The sequence below is a fragment of the Ranitomeya variabilis genome, chromosome 4 (assembly GCF_051348905.1).
Source record: "Ranitomeya variabilis isolate aRanVar5 chromosome 4, aRanVar5.hap1, whole genome shotgun sequence".
In the NCBI taxonomy this organism is placed as follows: Eukaryota; Metazoa; Chordata; class Amphibia; order Anura; family Dendrobatidae; genus Ranitomeya; species Ranitomeya variabilis.
Genome location: NC_135235.1, coordinates 220343320 through 220358088, shown reverse-complemented (window position 1 = coordinate 220358088; position 14769 = coordinate 220343320). Strand labels below are relative to the sequence as shown.

The following is a 14769-nucleotide window of genomic DNA, read 5'->3' as shown; positions in this document are numbered from 1 at the left end:
CATGGCCCCTATATGCAGTATGAGCCCTAACATAACCTCCAATATACAGTATCAGCCCTCATATAACTCCCTATATACAGTATGAGCCCCCACATATACACTTATATACAGTGTGAGAACCACATATACACCTATATACGGCATGAGCCCCCATATAGCCCCTATATACAGCACCAGCCTCCACATAGCCCCCCATATATACAATACGAGCCCCACATAGCCCCCTATATACCATACAAGTCCGAAAGATCCCCTATATACAGTATGGCCCCCCACATAGCCCCACTAAATATGTATAAAATGAATGTATATATTTAAAAATTATAAAAATAAATATTCTTTAATAGAGAAGTCGCTGATTTCTGAGACCTGTAACTTTGTGTTTTTTTATTTGGAGATATATTGGTTTATTTTTTTTTCCTTTGTTTTTCCATGTTGTGTGTGGCTGTAGGGAGAGCTGGTGGGCAGATCCATAGCTCTAGTGGTCCCTGTACACTATAGATGGTGGCACCGGGCAGTTTCGCTGTCGCCCATGTGCTGCCCTCTCTGCACCTCGTGCCAGGGCTTTACCGGCAGCTGTGACTACCCAGGATGTCCGTATATGGCGTGTGACGTCACGGCCGGGATTCCCTCCCCCTGGGGTGACGTCAGAGGCCGGTGCTGGGAGTCCTGCCGGCTGCGCTCACTCCTCAGACACAAAGAGCCGGGGAGGAGGCGGCAGCGCCAGGTGAGTTGTATGGGGCACGTGCTTTATAGGGGCAGCAAGTGAGGAGTGCTGGGGCTTGTAGTCCTCTCGGCTCAAGCACTGTAGTGAGGAGCCTTATAGTAACTTTTTACCTTATTGCTTTCAATTGTTTACTACTTTTGTGAGAAGCAGCAGGAATGCTGGTACTTGTGGTGCTTTACATTCCATATGGGTCGCCATATAGGACTACCCATTGGTGAGGGACGTGTGGTGCCGCGCTGCAGACCCCACAACCAGCAATTCAGGGTCCTGTGTCCTAAACACAGAAGGGTTGTCGTCCCCCCCCATCGCTGTGGCCCCCCCCTGGGGCCAATATCCCCTCCACCGGGCTTCAGTAGTTGTACAGTGCGGCCATTGTAGTGATTGAGACCCTCGGGCGAGGTGAGACTAGATCGGCCACCCCCCTAGAGGACTATTATAGGTGAATAGGACCTGGCGGAACGGGATTTACCAGTATTGGGGGCGTCCTGTGACCTTTTCATGTTGACTCAAGGTCGTAATCAACTTTGGCACGATGTGGAGCCATTCTTAGTGCTGCAGCTTTGCTCCCGTTAACTTCTATAATAGCTGAGCTGCAGTACCGGAGATCGGCCACTATATAGTATGTGGTGCTATGCAGACATATTCAGTGGCAGTGGGACCCCACAGATCTTCAGTACCCTAGTCCTGGACATCCCCTTTAAGGTGTCCATACTAAAATGTCTATGGAACTCCTAACTCTTGCAATGATTGGGCATGTTGAATTTCAGACATGTCTGATCCTATATAAGCTGTTACTCTTCTCTCCCTGTGGATAATACATGTATGATCATCCAAACTGAGGGTGCACGACACATGTATGCGGTGGATGGAAGCTGTCCCCTTAGTTTAACCCATGGCTACTTAAAGTACATGGAAGCCTTTTTAAACGCAGCCAATTGCCTCTGGCGGCAACTTATTTTCCGGCGGCCTTTGTTAAATTTTAACTGTGATCTTTTTTTGCCCCCAAAATTATTTGAGAAGAGAATTAGGAGACCCCACACACCTTGAGTGACCAGTGGGTACTGCTTGCTTGATATGGCATCCGGAGGTCACTCCTTCCGGGTCCCCCACACTTTGCATATCAGTGGTGCAGCACCCAGTATAGTTTCCCCTTCCTCCCCCTCAACCCTTGGGGCAAGTTCTCCCCCTCATAGCAAACACATCAGTGCCTCTCGGTCTTTGCCCTCCAAGATTGCCTCTCATCGGTCTACAAGGGGAAACTACAACGAAAGACCTGCAGCCATAATGTAATACAGAGAGGATTGACTTATTAGCTCCAATGTATTTTCCCCCCATAGACTAAACAGCACACCTGATGAATCTTGGGTTTCGCCGTTTTGGCTTCATCTAGGGCTTCTGGAATAGTGTTTTGTTTTGTTTTTTGTCTTTTTAAATGCCCTTGATGGATAAATAGATCTTTGCTTGTAATTTTGGAACTAAACTGGGCTGTGGGACCTGGTACCAGGCGGTGCCGGGTGTGACTTCCTGTTACAGGTCACAGGTGCCGTGTTTCATCATCCTGTGTTTGTTGTCAGTAATGGTGGTGGGAGGGGTGCGGTATTTCACTCGCTTTCCATTTGGGGTTTGGAAAGTCCCCAGTTGCATGTAATTACCAGTAGATCCTGGTCCTCGTAGTTTCAGGTATTTCCATCATAATGGGGTTTTCCCAAAAACACAACCTATCCCCTATACACATAATCAGTGGTGGGGGGACTGTGAGACCACAAGATATAATATGCCCTTTGGCAAGTGGTTAAAGGGGTAGTCGCATATCCTGAAATGTTGGGGGTCAATTGTCTTTGTTTTGAAGGGTCCCATTTTTTCCCCGGGTGACTCCAGTTTCTCTGGATACTGTGTCTGCACGTTTCGCCGTTCAGCTAAAGACAGTCGTATCCTCCAAAGCAAACCCACTGCCGGTTTTCGGGGCAAATCCTGCGGTGCATTCACCACCTGCAATATCAAATTTTGAGGATTTCCTGGTACATGGGGGAATTGCTATTTATGCGATTGCTCTGTTGTCCCTTCCTCCAGTCTAGATTTGCATTACGAAAGCAATTAGTGATGAAGTTGGGAAATTCAGGTCTCGGCTTAGGCTTTGCTCTACACTTCCTTCCTGCTCGTGTTTTTTGTTGTGTTTCCAGCCCCCAGTATGCAAGATAAGCTCGTCTGGCCCGCTGCGTCACTTCCTTGTACATAACACGTGCTCCATTCTCTCTGTAATAACAGAATGGAGAAATCTGGCAACGTCGTGTCCCAGGTCATCTACACGGAAACTGCGGGGTTTATTCCATCGGTCTGTTCTCCATCTGAATATCGTTCTGTTATCAGCCATTTCATGCGCACCTCGTCTGCTGCCGCGGAACCTCGTAACGCGCGCCTCGGTCGCATCCCAGAAGTTGGTATGTGGCTCGGCTCCCTCGTGAGCTCGTAGTACGCGCCTCAGTTGCCGCAGAACGTAGAGCATGACTCCACATGTAATGATTGGTGTGGTTTCTGTCATTCCTAATACTGCTAGAGACGTGATGCTCGGAACCTGGTAATGTGCCCCTCTGCCGCCGGGCAACCTGGTAACGCAGGCCTCTGCCGCCGGGGAAACCTGGTAATGTGCGCCTCTGCCGCCGGAGAACCTGGTAACGCGGGCCTCTGCCGCCGGGGGAAGCTGGTAACATGCGCCTCTGCCACCGGGGAACCTGGCAACGTGGGCCTCTGCCGCCGAGGAAACCTGGTGACGCGGGCCTCTGTCGCCGCGGAAACCTGGTGACGCGGGCCTCTGCCGCCGTGGAAACCTGGTAACACGGGCCTCTGTCGCCGCGGAAACCTGGTAACGCTGGCCTCTGCAGCAGCGGAAACCTGGTAACGCGGGCCTCTGCCGCCGCGGAAACCTGGTAACGCGGGCCTCGGCCACTTCCTAGAAATTGGTGCTCAGCTGCCTTGGGCTCTCATAGTGCGCCCCTCAGCTGCCGAGGAACATAGAGCACGACGCGACATGTAGTGATTGGTGTGGTTTCTGAGGTTGTGAGGTCTGCAGAGTTATGAGGAGATATGGAAGGGCTCGTCCTGTTCTAGCACGATCAGTACATGACCTTGTCTGACCCCGCACAGAGCTCATCTTGTTCTGATAGGCGTCATTGTCTCATCAGCCCGGTGTAAACACTGCCTGAACTCCATGTCGCTGGCTGGAGACAGACGTTATTGGCCGCCGTTGTCTCCTCATCCGCGTATCGTTAGTTTGCACGCCCGGAGTGTAAACTTTTCTGAGCTAACCGCTTCCTGTGAAAACATTAATAATCAGCAGGAAGATTCACTTTTATGACTTTATTGGCTCTTGCTATGATAGATCAAGTCGTGTCTGACAACTTCTGGGTACAAAATGTGCCAGATGCTCAACAAATAGGGGTACGAACCCGATCAGAGAGGAACTACTGCCAAACCATGGACAACGAACACTCCATGTCACATTTTGAAGCACTGATTACTATGGATAAAGCACTTAACCACCAGTCTTTCCATTAGGTTGTCAAGCGTCGCTTCCCTAGTACCAGCCTCTTCCAATTAGGTTGTCTAGCGACACGTCTCTAGTAGCCAGTCTCTTCCATTTTTAGGCAGTAGGCCTCATTTATCAGTCTAAAAGACAAACTGTTGCCCGTAGCGGCCAATCAGACCTCTGCTTTCATATTTATAACTGCTCTGATGGCGTGGGAGCTGCGCTGTGATTGGTCGCTATGTGTAAAAGACAGCTTTGATAAATTTGCTTAAGTAATTTAGCAGAATACATTTTTTTTTTTTTTTTACCGTATCTTGACCCAAAACCTTTTTATTTTTGTGTGTGTGTGTGTCTTAAAGCCATAAAGATGGGGCTTCTATGTTTTGTCTTTAAATGTCCCAGACAAGGGTCCCGTGGTTCCTATAACGCCCCAGCCACTGGCCGAGAAAGGGTTAATATGTTGTGTTTTTTATCTATGTACTGGAAATGTAGGGATTTTTTTTTTCCTAATTCCAGTTACACATTACACAGCCTTTCCCAGTAATCTATAAACTCTCTTCATACTGAGAATGAAAGTAAAAGCAGGCGGACGTCTAATCGACACCTAGTCGACACTGAACATCCACCGCGGACAGAGACCATACGGATCTGGTACCTCTGATGGCTGATTGAGTGGGAGGGGGGGCTTCTGACAACCATTGAAATAATTTTTTGCCGTCTTTGTACCACTGCTTTCTATCCTTCTTCTTATAGAGAGGGATCCAAGTCTGGTGACCCTTATCACCCTCCATAATGATCTTAGGTGGTCAACCTTTAACATTTCATTGTCTACGATTCTCTAGGAGAGGATACTGGACGAGCGATGCATGAAGAAGTCAAACTTGGGGCGTCTTACATCGTAAGACTGCTGAACCGTCACCACAAACTGGACAGCGAGCAAGTGAAGCGATTTACCGAAACTCTGACCTCAATCCTATGCGACAAGTTTGAAGGACACTGGTACCCCGATAGCCCGCAGAAAGGCCAGGCTTACCGGTAAGAATGTCACCCGGTGGATCTCCATATGGGTGGGCCTGGGTTTCTGGAACATGATGAGTTAAAATGGTTCGGACCACAGGGAAGGTGCTAACCATATAATCAGTAGGAGGGTCCTACAAATTGGCAACCCCCTCAGAGAACGACTGTTTTGGTGATGGTCACGCAGGTGACCCACGCAGGTGACCTTCCCCTAAATGCATAGTTTATGGGACTGACTGAGACGGTCAGGGTATTGTAAAATATGGACGATCAAAACAGATTTCCCAAAAGTTTTTCTTGCCTATCGTCCAAGCATTCTTCAATCTGCGAGGTGTCGTTTGCAATTTTGGTAAGAGTTGCCGGACCTTACGATTGTACAGGGCCTCCTCACATTTCACGGACTCTTGGAATTGTGATTAGAGAACGAGCAGGGTGCAGTCAGACAATCTCTTCCTTTGTATGGAAATCCCCTTAAAAAAAAAGGCCCCAAAGGTCCAATTTCGAAGCAGAAGTGGATGCAAATTTTACCGAAAATGAGTATGCTGTAGAAACCCATCAGGTAGTTTCTTTATCTTTCTTACATGCCTTTACATATAAAGAAAGAATAATTAGTTGCAATTTTTTTTAATAAGGTTCATCAATCCCTCCCGATATATGTTTATGGGGTATGGCAGCAAAAAATATTTATTTTTTTTAAATATTCAGACTGTGTGTGGTCAACTTTTTAGAGGTAGACTTCCCACTTTTCGGTCTATCCAAAGGGTCCATTTTCATCCAGGCTGTCCACCCTCTGCCCTACTCTCCATCTTCCCTCCCAGTGTGTCCATTTCCATCATTTTGGGCCTATTTATCTGATTCTGAGGAAGGTCAGGTCGTCGTTTCACAACCTCTTAAAGGTGTAGCTCCTCATTTTGTATTAAAGGGAATGGGTCACTTTAAACATCTGCAGGCAGCAAGTCGTAGAGTAGGAAAAGCTGAGCGAATTGATATATAGTCTGTAGGATAAAGACTCAGTATAACTGTATTTTATTCATTCCAATCCTTGCTCTAAGCTTAGGGGTCAAGTAGGAGGTCCTACTTGGTGACTAGTACCACCCACTGGACTCCTGCATAGAAAGAGCAGGGGATTAAGTGAATAAAACACAGGGAATATTTAATTTTCCCAGAAAACTATATGTCAAACTGCTCGGCTCCTCCTGCTCTATAACGTTACTGCCATGATGGGATCTTTTTAAGGAATAAAGAAATAGAAATTTTTGTTTTTTTGGGCTCCATGGGTCTTACCGTAAATGCCCTTCAAATCCACTGGGCTGCCATTTATGGTCCTGAGGCCCCTGACCAAGGCCGGGAGTGTCATCCAGAGCAGTATTGTGATAATTTGAGGGGTGCTGACAAGGGCTGAACGTAATGATCAATATATTTTATATACTTCCTCTGATCCCAGGTGTATTCGGATAGAGCACAATCTAGTGGTGGATGACGCTGTATTACGAGCCTGTGTTCGGAGCGGACTACGCTGCTCACAGTTGGCTTTTCCCAAAAACATGTCGGTTTGGATTGATCCCCAGGAGGTGAGCTGCAGGTAAGTCAAATATACAGTTCATAGTTACAGTATGTTACAGTCCAATAATCTAGCATCGGACTATCCGGCACTTGTTTCCATGTGATGTTGAACTTTTATTTGGGCAGTGAAAGCTAATTAGAAATCTAAGTCTCAGCTTGATTTTCTCCCCAAAAACGCTGCTTTAGGGCACTTTGCATATTCAGCACCGCTTCAGGGTTTATCTTACGAAAATAAAACCCCAATATTTTCATGCTGAGTTTTCTTTCATCCTCAGGTTGGGCGAGAGCTGTAGCCCCTTCGTAGTAAAGGCTCCAGAAGAGTCCAAGAAGACTACCGTGGAGAAACCAGAACTAGATACATCGGACTATCACTCCGACGGCTCAGACATTAGCGGATCCCCTTCTGAATGCTCCAGTGAGGATGAGGAAAGTGGCGGGAGCAAAAAGAAACCTGCAGCGGTTCCTACTCAGAAAATGGTAAGTGTGAGGAAAGACTAGCAGTAAAGCAGGGTCTACGGAGTAGAGACGAGCAAATAACTGACACTCTGTTGAAGCGCTTTCTACCTGCCGACCTCTTCGGTTCCTCTTCTTATTGGCCAACCTGGTGTTACATCGTGTTTCACGTCGCAACACTGACTTTGTGCCAGGTTGGTTAATTAAAAGGAGAGCTGTAGAAGATGAAAGGTAGTAGTAGGTTCGCAAGGATTCCCTTCCAGCAGCCGTGGAATATTAGTCGTGCCTCCGGACCACGGTCCTGCAAAACAACTCGCTCATTTTCAGTGTCTAAAATTAGGAGTAAAGGTTCTTGGACCCTGAGCTAGGACCATGACATATAGGTGTATGATGACTATGTTGGGCCCCTTTTAGAAGAGGGTCATACATTTATTTGACATCAGTGAAATATTCGGACCAGCCATAAAAAAAAAAGTAACTGTAAATGGTGGCTTTTCCACCAGATGGAAGATGGCTCTTCACTTTGGCGAATGGTGTTGAATTTGTACCTTCATCCAAGATGTCTACATTTCCCATTAGGATAGGATTTTTAAAGTTTGACCTTGCACAGTTAAGGCCCCGTCTCACTAAGCGATTTACCAACGATCACGACCAGCGATATGACCTGGCCGTGATCGTTGGTAAGTCGCTGTGTGGTCGCTGGGGAGCTGTCACACAGACAGCTCTCTCCAGCGACCAACGATCAGGGGAACGACTTCGGCATCGTTGAAACTGTCTTCAACGATGCCGAAGTCCCCCTGCAGCACCCGGGTAACCAGGGTAAACATCGGGTTACTAAGCGCAGGGCCGCGCTTAGTAACCCGATGTTTACCCTGGTTACCAGCGTAAATGTAAAAAAAACAAACAGTACATACTCGCCTTTCGGTGTCCAGGTCCCTTGCCGTCTGCTTCCTGCTCTCACTGAGATCCGGCCGTACAGCGAGAGCAGAGCGCAGCGGTGACGTCACTGCTGTGCTCTCACTTCTCACTGTACGGCCGGGAGTCAGTGAGAGCAGGAAGCAGACGGCAAGGGACCTGGACACCGAAAGGCGAGTATGTACTGTTTGTTTTTTTTTTACATTTACGCTGGTAACCAGGGTAAACATCGGGTTACTAAGCGCGGCCCTGCGCTTAGTAACCCGATGTTTACCCTGGTTACCAGTGAAGACATCGCTGGATCGGTGTCACACACACCGATTCAGTGATGTCAGCGGGGCCTCAACGACCAAAAAAAGGTCCAGGCCATTCCGACACGACCAGCGATCTCGCAGCAGGGGCCTGATCGCTGGTACGTGTCACACATAGCGAGATCGCTATGGAGGTCGCTGTTGCGTCACAAAACTTGTGACTCAGCAGCGATCTCGCTAGCGATCTCGCTATGTGAGACGGGGCCTTTAGTAACAGAGAGCGCAGTTTCTCATCCGGTAGCTGTAATGGCCATTGTTCTTCATGTTGACGAGACATGATGATTACCAGATAAGAGAAGACATTGTTAGTCATGCATGAGTCAGTTTGTTGGTTATATCATCCAGGACTTTGATCGCGCTGTGTCATCTCCGAGTCACCGACTCCACTCTTTCATTTCCTGTCTTATCTGATCCTTAAGGAACAACTCAACCTAAAATCCAAAAATCCTTCAGTATTCTGTGAAAATTTGATTTAGTAATAACTTAGGATTGGTGTGTGAATGTGCCATGTAATCACAGAAACAACTGATTAGTTCTTTCTCCAACAGGGTGCCCAGTATTACTACAACCCGGCGCCATCCTCCACTGTCTTCTACCAGTACCCTGGCAATGCTGTGAGCTTCATTCCGACCTATCATCAACCCATGGCCTTATACTACCTGGTCCCGAAATACTATCACAACATCCGATCCCGGGGAGCTTTAAGAAAATGGAAATCCAAAAACTCATCTATTCCCACCAAAAGTTGAAGTGGGACTTTTCGTAATCTTTTGATCTCTGGAAAAAAAAAAAAAACATTTTGACCTCACCTACTTGAACTAAAACTTGGTAACTGGTTGGAGTCTTCTGTAGCAAGACGTGATCCTTTTGTTTTTTATGGTGCAGACCTTCTCGAGCAGCTATGGTGTGTAGTCCGAGAGTCTTATGTGAAGACTCAGGTTAAAAGCTAGGACTGAGCCAGGTTCACGTTCATGAGGATGAGATCCTGGCTTTGTGATATGACTACTTGATGGCCCATAACCAACCAACCTCTAAGGGTCATCCTTGGCATAGATAGAGTACTGTATCAGCACAATGACCAGTCCTTTAACGTGTAAGGTCTCAACTAATTCATCTCTGGTGGTCACTAGGAAGCCGATATATCCATTAATCTGTAGCCGTTGTGCCTAGGAGTTTGCCATCATGACCTCTTCTTCTTCCTTTTTTTTTTTTTTCTAATAGTTCAATGAAGCTTTACATTTTTGGGTCTCCAAAAATACCCCTAACACATTTTTCAGTATATGCTGCTGGCCAAAGATGGGTGAAAAGATTCAGGGTACCCTGGTCCAGCTTCTAGGTTGGTCCAAGATGGTGGCCAGACAAGGGCATTGTTCACTTATGATTCGGCAATCTTATGGGCGCCTCATTAGCCCCCTGCAGCGTTGAAAATATTGCCTTGATCTGACTTGCACCGAATCAGATGTCTGACCTGGAGAGTTCGAATTGTTTTGTTCAGATCTACTACTGACATGACTCCATAACGAAGGCTCTGGAGATATTCACTTCAAGGACATTTCCACATGGTACTTTCCTTAAATGTTATTACATTCTTGATAGACTAATATTGTTGGATACTTTCGCAATTTACTTCTTAAAATTTGTAGCTGTTTAAAAGAGATGAAAACTTTGTTTACAGCTTCTTGCTTCGGAGAGCGACCACCACCGCTGCTGTCTAGCTTATGAAGCTGGTTGGGATCAGAAGGTAGCGACACGCGCCAGCGATCCAGTGCTTGCAAGCTCAATAGAAAAGCGCTTGTAAGCACTCCTCACATTCTGCCTTCCAGCAGCAGTGGTCGATCTCCAAGGCAACGAGCTGTAAACAAATAAAAGTCTATCTCAAGTAGCTAAATTGCTTGTTTTTACAGCCATGTTATGTCGCATGCTACATTGCCAACAGGATCACATTCGTTAGATTGGGGCAAGTCGTGAAACCAGAATCATTTGTCTGAATCGTAGAAGTGTCCCGGCCATGTGTGGCCAAAATATCCCAACGGGTTTGTGTTATGTTTTCGGCTTGACACCAGATTCTGCACTATTACGACAGCTGCTTTTCTTCAGGTCCTAAATCCAGGGGGCAAGAAAACGATGACCCCTTTGGTTGCCACCATATACTGACACCTTATTGTCGCACTCCTCCGCCTTCACATAGAGAAGTGGACCTCCTATCTGGATGGAGGGGAAAAAAAAAGCTGCTTTTCGATTACAAAAACAATGGATTTTAGCCATCCTGGTGTTTTTGGAAACTTTTGATATGACTGAAGGGGTATCTGATATCAAAACTGCCCTTTGCTGCTGCTGTGAAGTTCTCAGGTCGGCAAGCTGTGGAATTGCTGGTAGTTGTAGTTATCACAGTTGCACAGGTTGCAGACCTGGTGTTTTTTATTTTTTTGCCTGTAAATTATATTGTTATATCAGGTCGCGCCTCCTCGGGACTCTATAATATATTCTACGCTGGTAAAGTTTGCTTTTTCTACCCATGTGGTGGCATTACAGCAATATTTAATTATTTTATGGACAATAACTTTTATAATTGTGATTTGTTGTTTTCTTGTTTGCAATAATAACGTGTTTGTTAAACTATTACTATCCAAAGATGCTTTGTTTTTATAGTGTGTGGGTTTTTTTCTACAGTTTTAATGGGTTTTGTAGAAAATATATTTATTATATAAAAAGTTGACTAACAAAAATGTCTGCCTGTGTTTTAAATATAGTCAGGGGCGGGCCATCCACACTTAGGCAGGGGCGGGCCACACTTGTCATAAGCAGGGGTGTATACTGTAAGGAGGGGCTCACTAGTGCATCTAGTGCTCATTCTGGCCACTGTAGGTTTTACGATGGTCAGTAGCCAGTGTTTTTTGTTTCTGAACTTATCGATGACAGTGAATCAAGTGGATTTAAGGCCAACAAGCCCTTTATCAATACTTTGCCATATATCCAGTGCTGAGAACCTCCAGGAACATTTACGTTTATTGGTGCAGCTGGCCATAAATTTGGCAGCACATGTAGAAAAAGAGCAATTATGGACTTTCTGTATATGAGCAGGATGTGGCTGAGAGCGAACAGAATTTTTCCTGTATAACATGACTCTCACCAGCAGGTGTCACTGTTGACCGACTTAAACTTTCAGATTTCATGGACTAAGTGACTCCTTGAGCTCATGGCTGCCATCTGCTGGAAATCTTAAAAGTACATTCTGACAAGATACTTTTCTGACCCCCTATGAAATAGTCTCCAGTGCCTGGCTAGGTCCTTGCTCTACAGTGTGAATACTGCAGCAAAAAAGAGACCCGTAATCATGTTTACAGGTGACACTGACCAGATAGAAATCCCCCCGGCAGGATCTGACATGTCTCCATTTCTGGCAGTTGCAAAGGGGAGTCCACTTCTGTCTTATATGTAGGCTGTACACTGGCACATAATGGTCAGGATACAGTGCTTTGATAAAGTCTTCATACCCCGTGAACTGTTCCACATTATTTTTCATGATCATCCACAAAGTTTAAATATATTTTATTGGGATTTTGTAATACCAACACAAGGTAGTGAGTATTTGTGATGTGTAAAGGAAGTGATACAATTTTCAAATTTATATTTTTTTAAATACTTGTGACATGCATTTGTATTCAGCCCCTCTGGGTCAATGTTTTGTAGGACCACCTTTCTCTGCAATTACTGCTGGGGTCTGTATCGCCCAGCTTTGCACATTTAAAGGTGACATTTTTTTTCCCCTAAAGACGTGAAGATTGTTGATCACAAATGTCTCATCACAGATTCTCAATTACGTCTGGATTGTGGCTGCGCCGCTCACATACATGAATATTCTCTGATCTAAACCCTCCATTGTAGTCTGGCAGTAAGTTTAGGGTTGTTGTCCTGCTGGAAGGTAAACCTACGCCTTAGTCTGAAGTGTTGTAGCCTCTAACAGGTTTTCCTTTACAGGATTGCACTGTATTTAGCTCTATCCATTTTCCCATCAACCAGCCAGCTTTTCTGGTGAAGAAAAGCCTCTGCACAGCAGGATGCTGCCTCCACCATGTGTGACTGTGGGGATGATGTGCAGTGTTAGTTTTTCGCCATACACCGTGTTTTCATTTCTAATGTTCTCAAACAAACCTCTCCAGTCTTCACAGAACAGCTGTAGTTATACTTAGAAGAAATCACACAGCGGTGATCGCAATGTACTAATTATGTGACTTCTGAACGCGATTGGTCACTCAGGATTTTAAGGGGGGGGGGGCTGAATACAAATGCAAGTAACAATGTTCAAATTTATATTTTAAAAAAATGAATAGGGATGAACGAACTTGCTTGTGGATATCTATCACTCGAGTCTCACGGTGCTCGTTACTGAGCGAGTAATAGGTGGTGCTCGATGTAAAACTCAAATCCACGCCCCGCATCTTTGGCTCCTTTTACGCAGCCAGTAAGCATGGATTGCCTGTGAGTCACTGTACTGCCGTAGCCATCTTGGTTGTGCCATTACTGTGATTGGCAGGCCGTCTGGCATCAGAGGTTATAAAAGGACAGGCGATGCCTGACCCGGCACACTGACGCCGTTGCACAAAGAGTGCTTGTCTAGGCCTGTATGTGCACAATATAACAAATCAGAGGCCTGTAGTGTTAATACTGGTGCTGAATCTGAGCCATCGAACTAACAGCCCTTCTAAGGGCTAAATATGTCTCACATACAATCTGCATTTAGTCTAGGGAGAGACACAGTTGCAGGAGTAGGGAGAGTGACAGAGTCCAGTCTGTAGGCCTGTGCAGTCCATTGGCAAATTTATAGCTGCAGTTTATTTTCTAGGGGCTCAAAAATTGAAATTGAATACATTTTGATCTTTGAGGTCTTTCTTTTGTATTCTATAACACACCCAAAAATTATTGAAACACACCCAAACACTATTCTGTAGTGTGCAATAAATTTCTGTGATCAGTAAACCTGCTAAAAAGCTTTACGTTTTTTAGTTGGCCTCCATTTCTCCGACATAGTGTTATGTAATCTGTGAACATTTCTGTGATCTCTAAAACTGAGAAAAAGCGATGAAACATTTTTCTGGATTGAATTTGTCATCCATACACTTTTGTTTACTCTCTTACATTACGGTGGAGTAAACTTACAAAAAGTGCTTTGATTGCTGCAGGTGACCATTTTTAATAAAATAAAATTAAAAAAAATGAACTTGGTTTCAAGAGAGCTAGCCTTTACAAAATGCGTAAGGTGTGCATTAAGGGACGGGGAAGTGGAAGTACTGATGATGGTGCACGCCGAGGACGTGGGGCAGGTGCAACTATGCCTGTTGCTAGAGCTCAAGAAACACTCTGATCCACGACAAATAGATTCCTGTCCCACTTTTCAGAGAGGCACGGGGCACCACTTCTGAAGCGAGAGGAATGCGAGCAAGTGGTCAGATGGATAGCAGATAATACTTCTGTGGCACCCCAGGAATCCGGATGTCACAGTGGTATTGCCTGCCTCTTGGGTAGGGTGATGCCATACCTGGAAGCGAGAAGGGATTCCCTTAACACAGTGTTCCCCAACTCCGGTCCTCAAGAGCCACCAACAGGTCATGTTTTCAGGATTTCCTTAGTATTGCACAGGTGATGCAATTATCACCTGTGCAATACTAAGGATATACTGAAAACATGACCTGTTAGTGGCTCTTGAGGACCGGAGTTGGGGAACACTGCCTTAACAGGTAATACTAGCATACAACACTTTCCTGACTCCAGGCCAGAAGAGGGAGCTCTAAACCTGGTTTCAGGGCAGCTTCCCTATAAGCCGATGCGCAGACCATAGGTGATGACCCCTCTGCAAAACTATGTCTCCAGGTTCAGGAGCTAACCAAAAGTGTGGTTGCACTAACCAAAACAGTGCAATCCATACAAATGTCCCCAAAGGAGAACATCCAGCTGGCCTCCAGTCCAAGAGGATGCAGGCCTGAGGACCTGCCCTGGAAAAAGTAAAAGCGGGAAGGACACCCCGCTGCGGGATCTCACAACCTGTTGGAACTTTTGTCATTTGTATATATGTAACGTTTAATCAAAATAACCTCCCATAAAGGGAAGAAAAGTTGATGTTTTACCTGTTATTTGTTTATATTTGTTCACATGTTTTGTTTGCTTTTCCCAGTGCGGGAGTACTGGATATAACTAGGGGGGGTGTGGCACCCCAGGAATCCGATGCCACAGTGGTATTTCATGCCTCTCGGGGAGGGTGATGC

The 14769-nt window shown here is 45.8% G+C and overlaps 1 protein-coding gene across 3 annotated transcripts; it reads left to right on the top strand.

The window, feature by feature from the left end:
• Positions 1–598: 598 nt before the first annotated feature.
• LOC143770421 (protein BTG3-like) lies at positions 599–11222 on the top strand. 3 transcript variants are annotated; one of them, XM_077260037.1, is made up of 5 exons: positions 599–727; positions 5093–5285; positions 6712–6849; positions 7106–7307; positions 9058–11222. In XM_077260037.1, the coding sequence occupies exons 2-5, from the start codon at positions 5113–5115 to the stop codon at positions 9256–9258; spliced, it is 714 nt and encodes a 237-aa protein (XP_077116152.1). In that variant the 5' UTR covers positions 599–727; positions 5093–5112; the 3' UTR covers positions 9259–11222. The 3 variants fall into 3 exon arrangements, with proteins under 3 accessions (XP_077116152.1, XP_077116151.1, XP_077116153.1); XM_077260036.1 differs by lacking the exon at positions 599–727 and adding an exon at positions 2424–3165; XM_077260038.1 differs by lacking the exon at positions 599–727 and adding an exon at positions 4049–4901.
• The last annotated feature ends 3547 nt before the right edge of the window (positions 11223–14769 follow it).

What these genes read in the sequence shown, in the direction of transcription:
- LOC143770421 (XM_077260036.1), top strand. Translation starts at nt 2,994, where the DNA reads ATGGAGAAATCTGGCAACGTCGTGTCCCAGGTCATCTACACGGAAACT. An exon ending in CGGTCGCATCCCAGAAGTTG is followed by an intron (nt 3,166 to 5,092) that starts GTATGTGGCTCG and finishes ACGATTCTCTAG; the next exon opens with GAGAGGATACTGGACGAGCG. An exon ending in CCCCAGGAGGTGAGCTGCAG is followed by an intron (nt 6,850 to 7,105) that starts GTAAGTCAAATA and finishes TTTCATCCTCAG; the next exon opens with GTTGGGCGAGAGCTGTAGCC.